Source organism: Mercurialis annua, linkage group LG2 (genome assembly GCF_937616625.2).
Source record: "Mercurialis annua linkage group LG2, ddMerAnnu1.2, whole genome shotgun sequence".
Lineage (NCBI taxonomy): Eukaryota > Viridiplantae > Streptophyta > Magnoliopsida > Malpighiales > Euphorbiaceae > Mercurialis > Mercurialis annua.
In genome coordinates this window covers 29,458,033-29,475,459 of record NC_065571.1, presented here as the reverse complement: position 1 = coordinate 29,475,459, position 17,427 = coordinate 29,458,033, and the positions used below count along the sequence as shown (strand labels likewise).

The following is a 17,427-nucleotide window of genomic DNA, read 5'->3' as shown; positions in this document are numbered from 1 at the left end:
AAGGTTTTTTTGATTCAATTGAACGTTGTGAACGCGTTATCTAATCAGTTCCCATGCGAGAGCCAGTTGCTTCCAAAGGTCTCGAAAGACACTTTGGCTGAGAAAGAGACTGTTCACGGAATAGATCTAGTTGTGGTTGTTCAGGTTGACGTGAGACGATCAGCCAGGTGCTTAGTGGAGCCGGCATAAGTCTTGACTTTCTTTTTTCATTATGCACGCAAAAGGTCTGTATACCGGAAAGTTAGGTTGGGTCTCCACAATCTATTTGCATAATCTCTTTGAGTTGGGAACCCCACCCCTGCCCACTGGTAGGATGACCAAGAACTGATTCCGCCACAACCTTCACTATTCTGTCTTTTTACCTATAAAGCTCGATCCCCCCTTCCTCAACATTAAACAAAGTGGATGGAGAGTAAGGATAAGAACGAATAGCTCTTGCTTGAAATAGAGAGAGACTTCTTTTGATAACAATTGCTTGAATGGAATGATTGAAGTTCGGATTTCGTTGAACCAGTAGGTCTTTATTCCCTCTTCTAAATGGGGATCCGAACCGTAGGGCTCGTGTAAGATAGATCACATTGTGAGTAGAATTCCCAATGTTTTCACCAAGACAAGAAAATATAAAATATAATAAAGGTTAAGGGAAACGAAACGAAAAGGAATGCTAATTGAACGGTGTGATAAGCTGCTAGTTCTTAAACCTAAAAATAGAATAGAATAATAGACTGCAAGGGCAGGCTAGCCACCGTGGAAAGCACCAAAGGAGGAAAGTCTCCTATCCTACGGGGCAGGTCTCCGACCATCAAAGAAGGAAAATCTCATCCCTTTGGATGGAAAGTAGGCCCAGAGAGAAAGAAATGCTTTCATATAAAGGCTTGGCACCTAGTTCTCTTTATTTAAGTCGGCCTTACTCGGGCTAAGTTCAAGCAAAGATAAGTCCTTTAAGCTAATTAAGTGATCCACTAGAAGATACCACCTTCCCCAATGAAACTTCTTTCCCCGGAGCAGCAACTGAAAGAGAAAAGACCGGGTATGCCTGAAAACCTGAAACAGATTCGTTAACAACAGATAAGATATATACCCCAGATACCATTTGAACCAGAGCTGAAACTATTGAATTACCTGAGAGTGATTTCACTGCAGAAGACCTCGAGTCACTGGCTGCCTTTAGAGCAAACTAAGAATCAGGTACGGAAGGAAGTGAAGGTGAAGAATCATCCTCTTCGACACATGATGCAGGTGCCGAGAGTGCATATGGAGTAGGAGTGGAGGTGGTAGAGAGCAGCGAAGCTGAAGGGACAAAGGAGACTTCTCAAGACGTGGGAACGGGATAATAAGCGGTGTCCTTTAGAGACATAAAAGGATTTAAAAGGAAAGGTGATGTTTATAACATAGGAAGAAACCTCTCAGGGATGTCTTTGCCTGGTCCTACGAGGATGACTATACAGAGATTTGCTTGTTCATGGATTGCCTTTAATCCCAGGAATAAAAGCGGTGAAAGAAAAGTTAATGAGATTACGACCCGAGTGGCTAACAAATCTCCTCCCGGTTTCGAAGAAAGATGGAAAGGTTCGTATGTTTATGGATTTCCGGAACTTAAACAATGCAAGCCCCATAAGCGCGAAATATGTTGCTGAGCTTCACTGAAAATGCAAGAGCAAGACAGTCTTTTAGAGTCACCCATTGTTGGAGGGATAGAAATAGAGCCGCCGACTTTATTGCGGGATGTCGAGTTATGTTTTTAATGTATCTAAGAGACCTCCCTTAGCCCTTAATAACATTATTAGAGAGATTATGCAGGAACTTCTTTATGTACGTGTATGATATATTATGTTATGTACCCTTTTTTTTTCATTTGAATTTCTTATTTAAATAGCTGCAAAACAGGGTGCAAAAAACCGAAAGCCCTTCTTTTAAGTTCCTCCCAGATACATGACTTACATACCCGGCTCAACATTCTTGGAAAACAATCGAATCGAGGGTTCAGAGGATAATTGGCCATTCAATCTTGTAAACTAAGCGAGACCGAAATTGGAAAAAGAGATACGAACGGAGAGGAATAACCAATCGATGAAGGAACATGAAACCATTCTGTTTCAATAGAGGTACGAGAAAGGGTTGGGGGCAATAAAGTAGGTGAAGTGGTTGGATTTTGCGAGCTGTTCCAACCACTGCTGGATGTGATTCCAAGAGCCGAACGAGAATGAATACCACACAGAAGAGTCAAGACCAGGCTCCCTAATAGAATGTTTAACCAATCCATTCCGGATCGACCGAATTGGTACGGAAGTTGTAACATGGGAAAACAACGGAAAACACAACTTATTTGAATTACCCGGTGACCTACCAATTGTAGAAGTAGGATCTTTGGCAAGCAATAAGCACTTAAATAATACAATTCGAGTGTACCATCTTCTTTCTCATTTCGAGGAAAGGGTGCGGGAGGAAAAGGAAACAACGGAGAGATCCGAATCAGACCTAAATGGGAATGACATGAAAAGTCTTTTTCAAAACCTAGCATTAAGGGCGTTACGACGATATACGAGAGGAATGAAGAAAAACTCGTGATTGGTGTGGAAGGGAAGATCTGTTTATGATATAGTTCAAGAAAGAGGCGTCTCATTCCCCTCTTGAAAAAAGACAGATTCAAAATCTATAGCTTACTACACCCTTCTCTATAGAGCCTTTTTGCTTAACTCTTCCGCTCCGTTCCACTCCTGAGTCCTATTTTCTTCTCCAGTAGCAGCTGTCTTTGGGTAGTATAGTCCTCGTCTGCTTATTCACTAGCCTCTCTTGCTTTGCGTTGGAGGGGTGGTTTAGTTCATTCAAAAAGAAAGATACCTGCTCAACATCAACATAAAAGTATGCTGGTTAGCTCATTTATGTTTGCTTACACCTTGGCCTTCTAGGAAGAATTTCCAGTACTGTGGATTTCCGACTTTGAAATGTTGTTACTTCACGGGCTTTTTTCCTTCAATCAACACCTTCTTCAAACTAAACAAACCTTGCGGAAGTGAGCTCTTTACAAGGCATTCTCGTTCTCAAATCATGTTGTTAAAACGCCTATCATTCTCTCAGATATGTGCTTGAAGAATTGTGCCTAGCGCCATGTGAGACAAAAAAAAAGCTATTTTCATAGAATAGAATACTAGAGTTGGGGGTAATTCCCATACCTAACAGCAAGTTTCTCGCGCAAGACAAGAAAGAAGAATTTATCTAAAATCATCCCATTTGACTCAGCAGCAATCTTGTTTTCCTCGTGGATCGAATAGTGAAAGCGAGTGTCTCCATGCCGTTTTCGTCTTCTTTCATTTGCAAGGATGAAAAAGATCTATAAGGGTTCCTATGTGATGAGGCAAATCAAGTCATTACACCGCTACACCCTTCTTTCGGGAATAGGTGAGGCTGGACTGACGAATGAGGATTCCTGTTCAATCAGAAATAGGGATAAGAATCGGTATTTGATTCAAATGGGAATAGCTGAGATAGGGATAAGAACCGGTGTAAAAGCGCCAAACCGAAGGGTCAGTGCTGGCTAGCTGAGTGAGGTTGTTCGCGCAGGTACGATATCTAGTAAAGCCGGTTCATTATCTTTCTCAAAAACGGAATCAAAGACCAATTCCTCCAGGTCAGGATGGCACCTCTTGCAAGAATCTTCCCAATAATGTCAAAAGAAAGTGCAGCTAAATCACCCCTATTGATTGCTTACCGTTCACCGCTTTCTGCTATTCAAAGAGAACTGGTACAGATGAATATTCATTCAACCTTCGCCTTTGACTGCACTGAAGAACGTAATTACATGGTGGAACCGCTATTCATTAGCTGACAGAAGTGGTACTTCAATTGCGACTGATTCCACTAGATGCATCTACTAAGTATTCACTTACTCTTTGTTTGCCGCTTCCACAAGTGCTCTTCCTCTTGGTTGCACCGCGCCACTTTGTCTTCTGCTAGGAGCAGCCTTGATCGACTCAGCCCATTGAATTGAATTACGTCTGTCACTCGGTCAATAGAAGCAATTCCGCTTTCTATGCCAACGGGCTCTTTAATGGGAGTAGTCAAGCCAGAGAGGCAAAAAAAGCAAGAAGCGCGTTCGATCGACAAAATAAATCGCAGTTTCACCGCTGTGGACCGGCTTTCATAAAGCACCTTTGGGCAGCAGCTACTATTGGGATCCAATTCGACAATGAAACTCTTCAAGCAATGATCTTATCAGTGTAATTTCTCTTGATGCGATACAAAAGACGACTTTCGAGAGTCACGTAGCCCCTTGACCTCTTCTCTCAAAAAAGACGCTGTGTGGGCAAGTCGATCAAAGTCAGAGCGGGGAGGGAATGTTTACAGTTGTTGTAGTACGACTTTTCATTTCCTGTTCGGTCTTTCAATAAGTAGTCAACTGCGGGCTAAGAAGCCTCGTAGTCAGACTTAACATTGATTGAAGCAGCTGTTGGAGAGAAGGCACCAGTCAGACCTGCAAGCACCAGGTAGTACGCAGCGGCAGTTTTCAATCATACAATGTGTACTCGTAGTCTGACTTCGAGTGGTAGTCAGCTGTCCTCGGTATCCTCTTTTCATTGCCCTATTGAGTAAGGGTCGGTGTTTGCAAAAATGTCGAGCCGACGGGGTCAGGTACCAGTAGTGACGATGGCAAAGGGGGGGAGCTGGACACTAGTTGTGCTAGTGGAATGACCCGACTAGACCTAGTCAGCCCGAACCGTTTTGCGGTTCTAGAGGACCCTGAACAAGAAGAGGCAAAGATGCCAGATCTGGACACTGCGGAACCGGAAGAGATTACTCAGGATGAGTGTCTGGGTAACAAAGCCGAGAAGGGTGTATTCAAGGTGCGAGTTTAACGAGCGGGAGAGTGATTTGGCCCATAGAAGCGAGGATCTGGAAGAGAGGGTTGAGACTGGGTCAACTATGGCATTGACTGAGGGGGACTTGTTCTGTGATAAACAAATGACTCAAAACAAGAACCTCAGGTCAGCCAATCCTAAGAAAAGAGGTGAACCTGAGAAGAGCAGTCAAAGTAAGCGTTCAGGTGATGGTGCTATGACCTTAAAGATGGAAGATCCCCCCTGGTTCTAACCACCCTGAATGAAGAGTGGGCGAACAAAATGAAGAACATATCAGAGATGTTGAAAAGAGGGGAGAAGAGGAAAGTCAAGGCCAAAGAACAAAAGACAAATAAGGGCCGCACAAGACGAAAAACCAGAGGCAGCGCTAAGGTGCGAGGGGAATGTGAAAACAACAATAGTTCCACATGAAGGTCCTTATATGGAATGGAAGAAGGATCGGTAAAGTCGAGAAGCAGAGAGAGGCCAAAGATTATATAAGAGTGCAAGAGGCAGATTTGATCGGCTTGGTTGACGGCTGGCGAGCTTAGCTTAGAGAAAACTTCTAGTGGGTAGCGCGAGTGGAAAGCCCTACAAAGTAAGCCCTCAAAGTCTTTAAGTTAAGGAAGCCGAGTTGAACAGAAGATAGAGTTTCAGTTCCAGTGAAAGCCCCTACTCCCATAAAGTGAAGTTCAAGTGCTGAAGTCAAAGAGAAGTTTCTTATTTCTGTGACCGCGGTTACAGTTGCAATAAGTACTTTAATGCTCAACAAGGAAAAATACAACCTTGCTAAAGCAGATCAGGAAAAAAACCTTATTCCGGGCGTGAGCCATAGCACAGGGACTCTCGGTTGGTCGTAGAAATGAAAGAGTTCCAAGTTTTCGCTAGTGAAGCTTTAAGAGATAGGGCAAGTAGTCGTAGAGCTTTATTGCCGGCTTTCATAGTAAAAAAAAATAAGTAGCTTTCCGCCTTCCTTTAGGGATGAATTCCTTAATGCCGATCTGGCCTGGGAGGATAAAGGCAGGAAGTGAGATGAGAACTGTCAGCAAGCGTTCGAACAGATCAAAGAATGTTTGATGAACCCGCCTGTTTTGGTCCCGACGCGACCAGGAAAGCCTCTGTTGCTTTACTATTTAAGTAAGAGGATGTTGGCTTATGAGGAGATGGAATCCGATTGAGAAGACTTGCTTGGCATTGGTTTGGGTTACGAAGAAGTTACGTCATTACATGCTAGCTTACCAGGTTTTCATTATCTCTAGGATGGATCCGTTGAAATATTTGTTTGAGAAACCTGCTTTAACGGGTAGAATGGCCCGCTGGTTGATCGTACTATCTGAGTTTGATCTGAAATACGTTACTAGAAAATCCATCAAGGGACGCGCAGTGGCCGAGTATTTTGCAGAATTTCCAACAGAAGATAAGGTGGAGTTGGACTTTTATCTTCCGGATGAAGAGATTCTTGAGATAGATGTTCAGCGAGGGTGGAAAATGGATTTTGATGGCGCAGCTAATCAAAAGGAATATGTAATTAGGACAAAAAAGATGAGCGCTCCCAAACTCTCCCTCTCCTTCCAGTCGAGCTCAATTCCATCGACCCTCTCACTTCATTCGAGCAACTTCGTACCTTTAGGATAATTGGTTGCAGATGTTGAGACACCAATAGAAGGTTCAAAGAAGGAGGCTAATACTTCTAACTCGCGTCTTAAGCTTTCATAGGCCCTCAGGACTTCTCAAAGAAGAACTCACCCTATTCCTATCTAAGGAAGCGACTCCTGACTTGAGGAAGGAAGGACTCTACCTATCTAGCTATCCATTTTAGAGCTGTAAATCGAAGAAAGCTACAATCTCATAAAGCTTGCAGGCAAGGCATTGAAAACCTACGCTCTTGGCTAGCATCCAGACTGCCTTAGTTAGCTACATCCCTCATGGTTAAACATCCAGAAAGTCACGCAGTTACATCGAGCTATCAAACAAGAAGCTTAGAAGTCCTTTTGCCTCTCCCAGTGCATGAAGGAAAAGCTCAAGGGAAGTCATAAAGGAAAGACTTTAAACCTCTATCCTCAGCTCCTCGTCTAGAAGCCACAGCTAATCCTAGCCTATCTGTCCTCCCTTTCTCTTAATTTCAATTCTCATGCGCTCGCTTTCGTTCTCAATAATTCATATATATAAGTAGTTGTTCTCTTTCATAGCTCAAGCTTGTTGGCTGGACCCGGTCTGTTGACCCTGGCTTGAAGGCCCGCTTTATTTGCCTTCCCTCCATGATTGCCTTCCGTCAGTCATGGTCTAAGGTCTGTCCTACGCTCCACTATAAGCTAAAATCATTCTTTAACCTGCCTAAAGGCATAAATAGAGGCATTCCTCTTCTAGTAGATCCAATCCAGATCGAGCATATGTACAAGAAGTTCCCCCTCTGTGAGTAGCTTCTTCTCCTTTTTCGGCTGGTAGTTAAATACGGGGGTCTTTCGCTTTGCCTTTCGCAGAGTGTGAAATCCCGAGCTCATCTTAGCTCCTAGGGACTTTGCTTCCCTCTTTGAGTAGCGTCCCCCTCTTGAACATCAAAATCAAAGAAAATTCTTGTAAGATGAGAATAGGACGCTCCCCTCTGACTGAGCTACGAAGTCTTTCATTGCTTCCTAAGGTCAGGACAAGGCCCCCTTTCTGCCGATCTTTCTTTCCGGGGTACCTCTGCAAAGATTAAGGATTTCCCCTGATGGGCTTTCTTCTTACTTAATTACTAGGAGTCGAAGTCCCCTTTCTTTCTCTATGCTATATATCCTATAGGCAGGCAATTGTTGCATCTCCTTTTTAGGACTGCTCTTAGAGTAGCGTTCCATTCTTCGCCATAAAGAAAATCTATTGTTTTCGCAAAAAGGGACGCTTTAGCTATCTCTGTTCTTTCTATCGCTCTTGGAGAGGAAGTACCCCCTGGGGGAGCTTCTTTGTTCCAGGCAACCAAGGCTAAGGTTTCCCTTTAGTGTGTAGCCCCCTAGGAAGAGAAGATAAGATGAAGAAGAGGGGCTTCTCTAGTCCAAGAATTCCTCTCTTCCCTCCAAATAGCGTAAGAGAAGTAAGAGAAGCGGGTGCTCTTTTCCCCTCAATAGGGTGCTCTTCTCCCTCGGTGAGGTGAGTGGCTTGGTCTCCTTGCTTGTCTCTTAGTTGAATAAGGCTTGCTTTCCCTTTCGTGGATTGTTCCGTCCTGATCCCAGATGAGGAGGAAGAAATTCACGACTTCCTCTGCGAGTTCCAGCGAGCCAGGGGGGTAATAGAATAGGATTAGTCGGAGTGCCGGGGAAAGATTTATAGTATAGATAGTCGAAGTCCCCCAGTGTATTGCACTTCCCCAGTCCATACTTCTTTTCTTTCTAGGCTGATAGTCGCCCTTCCTCTTGGTGATGGGATCGGATCCTGTCACGTCTCACTGTAGGCTGGCTTCTCACGGAAACGGGAATTAGAACATTGGTCTCGTGTAGTCCTAGAAAATCGAAAAAAAAAATGAATGCTCGTTGGCGTTTAGAGTCTATTACGAACCGCAACCTACTCTATTAACACACTCAGTGCGCCTAAGAAGATCAGGGTCAAAGCCAAGCCAAGGAAAGAATCGAAGACTACTAATGAGTGCCTAGATAGAATCTACTTCTTGATTCGGAAGCTTTTTTCTTTTCTTTTCTTAAAATATAAGACTTTCTGCCCGGTGAGAGTTTCACAGCTAACTGACGTAGAAGAACAAGGAGGAATTTCCAATACAGACTATAGAAGTAGCAAGGCATGACAATGCTCCAACTAAGATAAGCATCAATCAGTGCCAGGATTATTGACCTGAGGACGACTCTAAGTGCAGCCTGACCTCCCGCGGATGGTCTTGAGTAAAACCCTTACTACCAGCTAGAATTTTCAATAGTTTTCTCTGACTTGGACTTGGGCTACAGCCTAAAGGAGCCTTTTATTTCTTTCGCTACATTGAATATCCGTACGTACCATACGTTATTTCAATTCTAAGGCAATTCCATCACCAAAAGGAGCTTTACATTGGGGACTTGCTATTTTGAAGCTAACATATTATTATATTAACTGGTGATTTTTTGCATATTCCATGGCTCTTGCCCACAAAAAGGGTTGAACGGGGCTTTCATGGTGGAGGAGGAATCTTGCACAAATTTTTTGATTTGTTGATACTTTCACACTCGCTGGTACTTTACCTTGCTCCCTTTGAGGATCTTGAAATAGATCTCTTGGAATACTTGGCTTTAGCCTGGATATCATATCCGTCATGGGAAGAAGGCTCTGATTTTGGGTTCAACTTCAACAAAAGCAAGAGAAGAGAGCGCGGCAGCACGCTGCATATAGAATTGATTCTTTAGGCTCAACTAGAAAGAATACCTTTCCACTGGAATGGGTAGCATTAGCCAGCCCTCTCTTTATGACTGAGATAGGACAGACTTTGTTTATCGAATTTCTTTCATTATGAGATGAGAATGAAGTGGGAGATTGATTAGCTTCTCTCTTATTTGACTTCTGAGGCGAGGTTCCATTCACCCCTGTCTACATTGAAAGTGAGCATCCTTTCTTCCGAAGCGAATCTATCATAATCATATATTAAAGGAAGGCAAATCGAGCCCAGGTTGCTTCTTTATTCTTTTTTCTGCTTTCTTTACTATCTCCCTTAGTGATTATTCAGTCTAAGATCTTCACTCAGCATAAGAAGAGATGGATTTTCTCCGTCGTGAGAGGCTATGAGTAAATGATCTAGCCTTCTATCTTGGGAGCGGCTGGAAGAGGGGAGGCTCAGATAGCCACTGGCAACTTAATAGAGGAATAGAGATGGCCTTCTGACTGACTTTCAGTAGCTGAGTTTCCTGCCTTCTCAGCTTCTTCTCCTTGGGCAAGAAGTAAACCTCTTACAGTTAGCCGGGGTAATCCAGCTGCCAGTGATGATGGAAATATAGCTGACATCGATTCTGCAGCAAAGGCAAAGGTGGCAGTTTTAGGAGATTGAAATTGAGATTTATCAATGCGCAGAAAGCACTTTGTATAATAATTTTTCAATAGAAGTGCCATTCCTCCTATCATCACTCGTAATCCCATCGCTTCTTAAGGATCTGCCTTATAACGAGGTGACCTGCACCAAGGCCAGTGAGGAACGTCAAAGGCATAGCCTCTCCCTAAACAGACCTTTCTGAGCAGCTTGAACTCTGATAGCAAAGCAAGATGCAATGCGTATCATACGTCATTCTAAAGATAAGTCAAGGGCATCAGTAGCTTCAACTAAAGAAAAAGTCGAAACGGACACTGAAGCTACATCAGCAACAGAGCGAGTAGACAGGTGTGAGTGTTATGGATCTAGCTCTTCACGAGCTGCAGAGCTAGACAAGCAACAAGGCTCTTTTCAGCCTTTCTGAAGGGTCTTTATTCTGATGAAATATCATATATGTATATAATGGCTTGGCTCGCTACTACTAAAACTACTACTCGAACTACCCGAGACACAACCAGACTTGCGTAGGAGCATTCTACAGGTCGGGGGCTAATCCGTTGCCAAGTTACAGGCCATCTTTATTACCGCTTTGTAAGTTGTGTGAGTTTCCCGTTGAGAAGCCGCCCGCAAGTTTTGTTGTTGGATTTGGCTAACTCATAAAAATAACATCTCGAGCCACTCACCCTCTTGCTTTCTAGTTCGACCTGATATTGAGTTGAAATGATCCGCAGCTTACTCCGCTCCAAATACGCCGTGAATTTCTATGCTGAGCGAGATCTAGTCGAGAGCTTGCCCAGTCATCTCGGTTCGTTCGGTATAGGTCCCCCAATATCTATTTAGTAGCATTTAGCGCAGCTTGCACTTAAAATTATAATATTTTGACTGGAATTAATAAAGAATGTGTATAGTTGAGACAGCAGATATGCCTCTTGAAGAAAGATCCCAAGCAACTTTATTTTAGAAATAAGGTAAATGTAAATCTTCCTTCTATCCAAGGGGGATACCTTGACCGTGGGTAAGAGAGAGGCCTTTCTGGCAGGGAACTGAGTAACCTAAGCCGAAAAGGTGGACGGAGATGGTGACTAAGCCAAATCCCCACAGCTCTAAAGGAAGTTTCTTTCAGTAGATCCTATACGTAGGCAATTTCCGAGGCTATTTCATAGACTGTATCTGAGGTTCTTTCTGAAGCAATTTCTAAGGGGATAGAAAGACTTTCTACTCAAAGTGAACAGGACCATTGCCTATTTCCTGAATGCCTATAAACTGGTACCAAGGAAATCCCTTTTTAACTGATTAACTGATGATCAAAAGGCAAAATAAGGCAATTCAACCCTACTGCCGATAATAGACTAAGAAGTAGACTCAAAGCTTCCCCTTGTATCACATATGCTCTCACCAATCTCGCCATCTCTTAGAATCTTAAAAAAGCGAGTCAACTCCGTAACTCACAGTTGATTTCCTGAGTGGTTCGATATACCACTGATATGGCCTTCACTTAAGAGCTAGGAGGTTCGTCATCTTTGCGTTCTATAAATATAGCAGCCTTTTCAACCGTAGTGAGATAACCCCATTTCAACCATTTGAAAAAAGACCTTCGCTCGAGCAACTGCATTCCTAAAGCGCTACGTTCTTTTTGAACCCAGTTGAACCTACGACCATCATCCATCCAATTACTTCTCATCAAGCTGTCTATCCGTCTAACACCTTGACTTCATTGCCTTGCCCGCCCTACTAGTTCCCTTTGCTGATGAAAGTACTCATTTTTTATTTGTTTAAAAAGGATTTCTTACTTTAGCTCTTTGGTAAGCATAAGGTAGTGCTAACTATCTTCGCTACATCAGAGAGAATAAACTTCGTTTATCACTTACTACGTTCTTTCAGAACCTTAGATTTATATATGCCCTTAAAGAGAAAATTATGGAATAGCGCTAGCTAACAAGTAATCGAGTGAATATTGCGTAAGTGAACGGAATGCTGTTAGCATGTTCGAGCTAGGGCTAAGCGAGCCAGAAGAAGTAAGCCAAGCTAGAGTTCTTGTTTGAGTGAGCCGGGTACTCAACTAAGATTAATAAGGTTTCATACCCCCATAGCATAGTAATTAGAACTACCTCCCTCGTGGTAAGGGGTTTTGGTCCTACACTATTCATAGGTTCGAATCCTCTCCATCCTGAAATTGGGAAAAAACAGTACAAAAATAGCAAGACTTCCTTCTCTTAGGGCGCTAAGCGGTGTACGGACTCAAAAGCGCATTCCATGTCCAATTCTCTGACATTCAACCTCCTATCCCTATTAGGTAGGATGGGTAACCGAAAAGCGCCAGCCCACTCTCAACTCAATAAAGAATTCTCCCTTGGAGTTTAATTCTGCACCTAACGAATGCCCCGAGCAAAGTAGAGTTAGATTTGTCCTTATTTATATTGAGTAAAAGTAAAGGCTCAACCATTGCAGGATCACCGGGGAAGGAACAATGGATTCATACGCTCTAAAGCCTGACCGATGACCAAAAGCAACCTTTCTCCTGGTTCGATAGGGCCAGGGCTTGTTACTAAACAAAAATGACCTTATAGCATAGCGCTTCTTATTCATCAGACAAGAGCAAACTTCCCGACTCCCGCTTCACTAATTGGAAGAAAAAGGAGGGCTTCGATCCATTGTGATTTGGTTCCTTGGTGTGGAGAGATCTCTGCCATCAAACTAAAACAGAGAGCTCGTAGGCCTTATTCTGCAGATTAAAGAGCGACGTAATTCCCCATTCATCCGCAGTAGTTTTTTAGTATAGAACAGAGGCATTCTGAGCCGACTACTATGACTACATGCGCATCTAGTGCAGTGGCTTGGAAGCAAGCTACCTTGACCATCTTCCGAAGTTATAAAGAATCTACAGATCAAAGGCTGTAGGGGCGGACTGCTCTACATTCAGCCACGCCATAGTGACCCCCGAAGCGATCTTCTTCTAGTTACGGGACAAAATCCGGCAGCCAATTGCTGGCTCTGAATAACCAGCCCAGCAATAAGTAAAATTCTTCCATAACATAACGGGGCGGGGTTGCGCGCGAGCCGAGTGACGTAGGTGCACAAGAGTACTTCGCGCCACAACCATCTCTTTTTTATAGGTTCTACGGACCGATGCCTACTGCTTCATCTGGGAGAAAAGAATCATAGATATGCCGGTCATTAGAAGGAAGAACCGCCATAAAAAGATTCCTCGTGTATCATCTGTAGCAAAACTATGAACGGGAGCTAGCAATCCAGACCGTATTGAAAAGGTTCCTGAGACACAGCATGGAAGAGTAACAATATTAAGAAACGAGGTCCAAGAATGAAGAAGGGGTAGAATTACTGAATGAATACGAGCTGTGGCTAATACCCGAGGCATAAAAGAAGCATTTTCTACGGGATCCCGAAACCACCAGCCACCCCGACCTAATTCATGATGAGCCCACCAACTTCCTGGCAAGATTCCTGCGGTTAAAAACCACCAACATGTCAAGATCCAAATTCGAATTGGTTCCTGGTCCTGGTCAGAGACCACTGTGTTCGCGCCGGCGGTCCAACAAAGAGGCGAAGTAGTGGTCTCTTTCTTTCCATTACGAAAGACACGCTTCACCTGCTCCCTCCCCGTGTCCACTAGCGCTCCTGTCCAGAGCGAAGAGAAGGCGAAAAAGCGCCGCCGAAGCAGCATGAGTGGGTTTCTATTGCTACGTAACAATAGAGCAGGATAGCATTTTGCGCCCACATGTTTAAATTTGAGGGTAAAAAGCTCACTTGTTATACGGGATCCGACGCATCTAGCAGAGCAAAGCAGCGTTCCATTCTTTTCGGCGGCATCCTTCCGCATTGGCGGCGAGTGGAGTGCCACAATTCCATTCATCATTTTTGCACTGGCGACGTCTCCGGCATAAATGCAAGGAGGATGTATAGCTGATATAGGATCTTGTGGAACATGATTTGATTCTGCAAGCGGTTCGGTACGAACGAAGAAATTTCGAACAAAAGGATCAGAACTCGCTAATAAGAAAAGAGAGAAAAACAAAGCAATGCCAAGAGCTCCGTCAATCCGCTTTTCATCGATAGATGAAGCTCTCTCTTTATCATCTCGTGCCAGATGCAACAAAGGACTCATCCTTTTTCCTTCTCGCGAAACACGGGAGCGCCTAGCGCCCAGAGGAGCAAAGCTCATTTTCCTTTCAGGGTAAAGCGGCGCATAAAAAAGGGCTGGCCCGTCAAAAGTCTGGTTCCTTCGCGAACGAAGTTCAGAATCAACAAGGATTCGTAGAACGAAGGGAGTTTACAACTGAGGCGCAGCCCCACTTTTTTTTTCGTAACGAGAGAGAGATAGAATGGAGTTCTTCACGAAGTTCGAGACAAAGGAATAAAAAAGAGTTTCTCTATGGCCTCCTCGTTTTGAGACATTATGGCTTTGGGGTCGACCCCGGTAACAAAGAAGGAATCCATAAAAACTTAGGATCCGACACCATGATAAAATACTACCCTCATGATTAGACCATGTCCCTGAGATTTGATAAAAGAAAGGTGCATTAGCGGTTAATACGTTGTAATTGGATAAGTTATTAGGAATATGACGGAACGAAAGACCAAGAAAAGAAAGAAGAATACACCAAAATGCAGGTGCTGCAGCAAACGCTGGTGGTTGTTTCTTGTTATAAGTGAATGCAACGAAAAGACCCGGAAATAACGAATAATGAAACAATTCATATATTGACATTTCGTGCTCATTTCAAAATATCTGCTTTGTTATTCCCATCATCCGGTAACCACAGGATGATCCACAAGAAAGGTGGCAGGATTCGAACCTATGGCCGGCCCGCCCCTGACCTGCAGGGTTTGGTGGCCGGGTTAGCACCCCTCGTCGCCTCTGTACCCGAAACAGATGCGCTACCCAGCGCGTAACTTTTTCTCCCCTACCCCTCTTCTGGTTATGCCATTACCAATCGCGGGTAACCCTCGGACCGGCCGCCCCTGACCTAATAAGAACGATTATCCTTATGACCAAACAAGGACCAGCTTACTTACTTCTCGAGCGATAGTTCCACGATCTCGACCAGCAACTTGTTGAGAGTAGGGGCATCCAAGCTTGCCCAACCTAGTAAAGGGGCTTGGAGATAGAGGTGGTGAAATCTAACCTTTGCATCGATGTTTGGCAAGCCGGGTCGCTTGTGTGTCAAAACCAAGCGGTGGTTGTTTTTCCTTGGCTTATCTAAGCAGCGTATGCCTATTCATAAGGAGGAATATGTTGAATCAGGACAGGAAATCGGGAATGCAAGTCAAAGAAAGCTATCCGGAAAGGCAAGGAAAGAGAGACAACTATGACTGACCGACTAAGAGACAGGCAAAGCAAAAACAATATAAGAAGGTAATCTAATCAAGGAAAAGATAGGAGATAAGAGAAGACAAGGCAGGGAAGACTGGTAGCTAGCTTGTCTGATTGTCTGGGCAGAGAAAGAAAGAGAAAGGACTACTCTTTATCCTTGGATAGTTCCGTGTTCCGGAGATCGGTGTCGTATCTCTTAGATCAGTCTGCCGACAGCATTCCCTCGATCAGAAAAGACAGGCCAGACAAACTAGCCAATAAAGACTGTTATGACAGAATTAGACAAGTGATTCCTAGAGAAAGGAAACTAGTACAAGTAATAGCAAGCAGACAAGTACCGTAGATAGGAAAAGTCTCAAACCTAGCATACAAGATAGAGCTAGTCAATCAGTAAGTGTACCGCACTGGCTTATACATCAACCAGGTTTTTTCCTTTCGAGATAGGAGTTGAGAGCTTCAGGCAGCACCAAGGCGCACTAGAAGAGGTAGCATGGGTCACAGTTCAATCTATCGATCCTGCAATGAGGCAAGTGAAGTGTTTCAAGCGATATGCCGCAGGCTAGGATTACAGGTGGGAAAGGATCCCGGAAGAAAAGAAGTGGCATTTCCTTTCCGTTTACTACCTATATCACAGGGGTACCTCACTCTATCTTCTTTTGGGCTTGCTGGTGAAATAGGAATGGGTAATAGCTATTCTTTCAATGCTCTGGGATAGGGCACTGAAGCTCTAAAGCAAGGGAAATACCAGGAGGCAAGGCAAGTAGAAGTGCAGTTCCTATTGATTCATGTTCGAAAATCCCCCGAGAGCGCCTAAGAAGATCAGTCCCAGCCCTGTCCGGATCTAACATGTGTGTGTCTTCTAGGTCCCTGAATTTCTGCTTCTATGGCATCTTCTTTTGGAATGAGATTCAAGGGGAGGCTCTCATTATCTTCCTCCTGGTCAGACTCTGGCTTACTGACCTCCATTAGAATTTCGGGCTCCTTGATCACCAGAGAAGCGAAGGCAGCAAGCAACATTCAGACAAATTCTCTGAAAAGCCATCACCCTTTATTCAGCTTCTTCTGAGGAGAAGACCTTGCGCCTTCGGGTCTACTTTTTGCTGATTCTGTAGGTCTGGGCTTCCTGCTTGAAAGGAATCCTTTAGCTCCACTCCAGTCCTTACCGATTAACATACTTTTTAACTAACCGGATGGAAGGGAAGTACGCACTAAAGCTCAATTTCATAGTTTATTCCGTGGCGAGAAAGAACACCCCCTGGCTCGTCTATGATTAAGCGCTGGGCTTGCTCAATTAGCATTACTTTTTTCCATAACCAGCCGCTGTTCCTATTCAAAAGAGGAGAGGAAGTTAGTGAACGGAGGACCAGAGGAGGGCACTTGGCTTTCAAAGGGCAGGGACAACGGCAATAGACCGGTTGCTGTTGTTCATCAAATCGAATCGGAAGAAGTCAGATTGAGTATGAACCAACGAGCCAAAGGTTTATGCTCGCCACGTGTTTTGAAAGCTATAAAACAGATTTTCGCTAATGATAGGAAAGAATGGCTCCCCTTCGTGCTCGTGCCCCACGGGTCTCTAATAGTTGTGTCAAAGAATGTGCTAAAAAAGCGGATATTCCCCTAAGAGCGGATTCTCAAAGACCGTCTTCTCTGCATCAGACTCCTACTCTTGATTCAATTCCTTCAACATCTGCTTCAAAGAGCCTTACCCGGGTCTCACTGAACAGGGTTAACTTGAGCAAGAACTGCTTCGGATCTCTCTGCTCGTGGGAATGGTCAGACCGTTTGGAATTGCAATTTGATGCTTCCTGCTTTAAAGGGCCCTTAGCCAATTAAGCCTTTATGCCCAAAGATCGGATCGTACTTATTTCGCTTACTCCGCTTCCTGAATATTCCGTACTGTCTCACTAACTGCGCATTCTCGAACAATGGATAGCCCGTATTTTGATTATTTCAGAGGATTTCCTAAAACTAAAGTGGCACGAACTTGCTTTGGTCTTATATTCCTTCGATGCATGAATCCGATTCGGAAAGGCATAAGTCCCACATCGGATGATGGTCCATCTGCAGCCTCTTGTCTGAAAAGAATGTCAAAAGTGAAAGATTTGTCTTGATTATGGAGATTCCTTCTTCATTAGATCACGATCTCGATCTATCTTTGTTGGATGACCCATTATGATCGATACCACATGGATGTTATGTTATGTTATGAAAGTGCCAAAGAACGCATAATAAAAATTATCAGGTTTGAGTAGGATATCCGGTTCTCTATTACATCTGAGTCTGATATG

General features: G+C 43.9%; 2 protein-coding genes across 2 annotated transcripts; one reads left to right on the top strand and one right to left on the bottom strand.

Annotated features, from left to right (window-relative positions):
* Nucleotides 1–12,581: 12,581 nt before the first annotated feature.
* LOC126667520 (probable cytochrome c biosynthesis protein) lies at nucleotides 12,582–13,395 on the bottom strand. The gene is given in 3 exon segments (XM_050360505.2): nucleotides 12,582–13,195; nucleotides 13,197–13,230; nucleotides 13,337–13,395. Coding segments are annotated over 3 exon segments (528 nt in total). The 3' UTR covers nucleotides 12,582–12,760.
* A 304-nt stretch (nucleotides 13,396–13,699) lies between these two features.
* LOC126667519 (uncharacterized) lies at nucleotides 13,700–14,012 on the top strand. The gene is given in 1 exon segment (XM_056104791.1): nucleotides 13,700–14,012. A coding segment is annotated over 1 exon segment (294 nt). The 5' UTR covers nucleotides 13,700–13,709; the 3' UTR covers nucleotides 14,004–14,012.
* The last annotated feature ends 3,415 nt before the right edge of the window (nucleotides 14,013–17,427 follow it).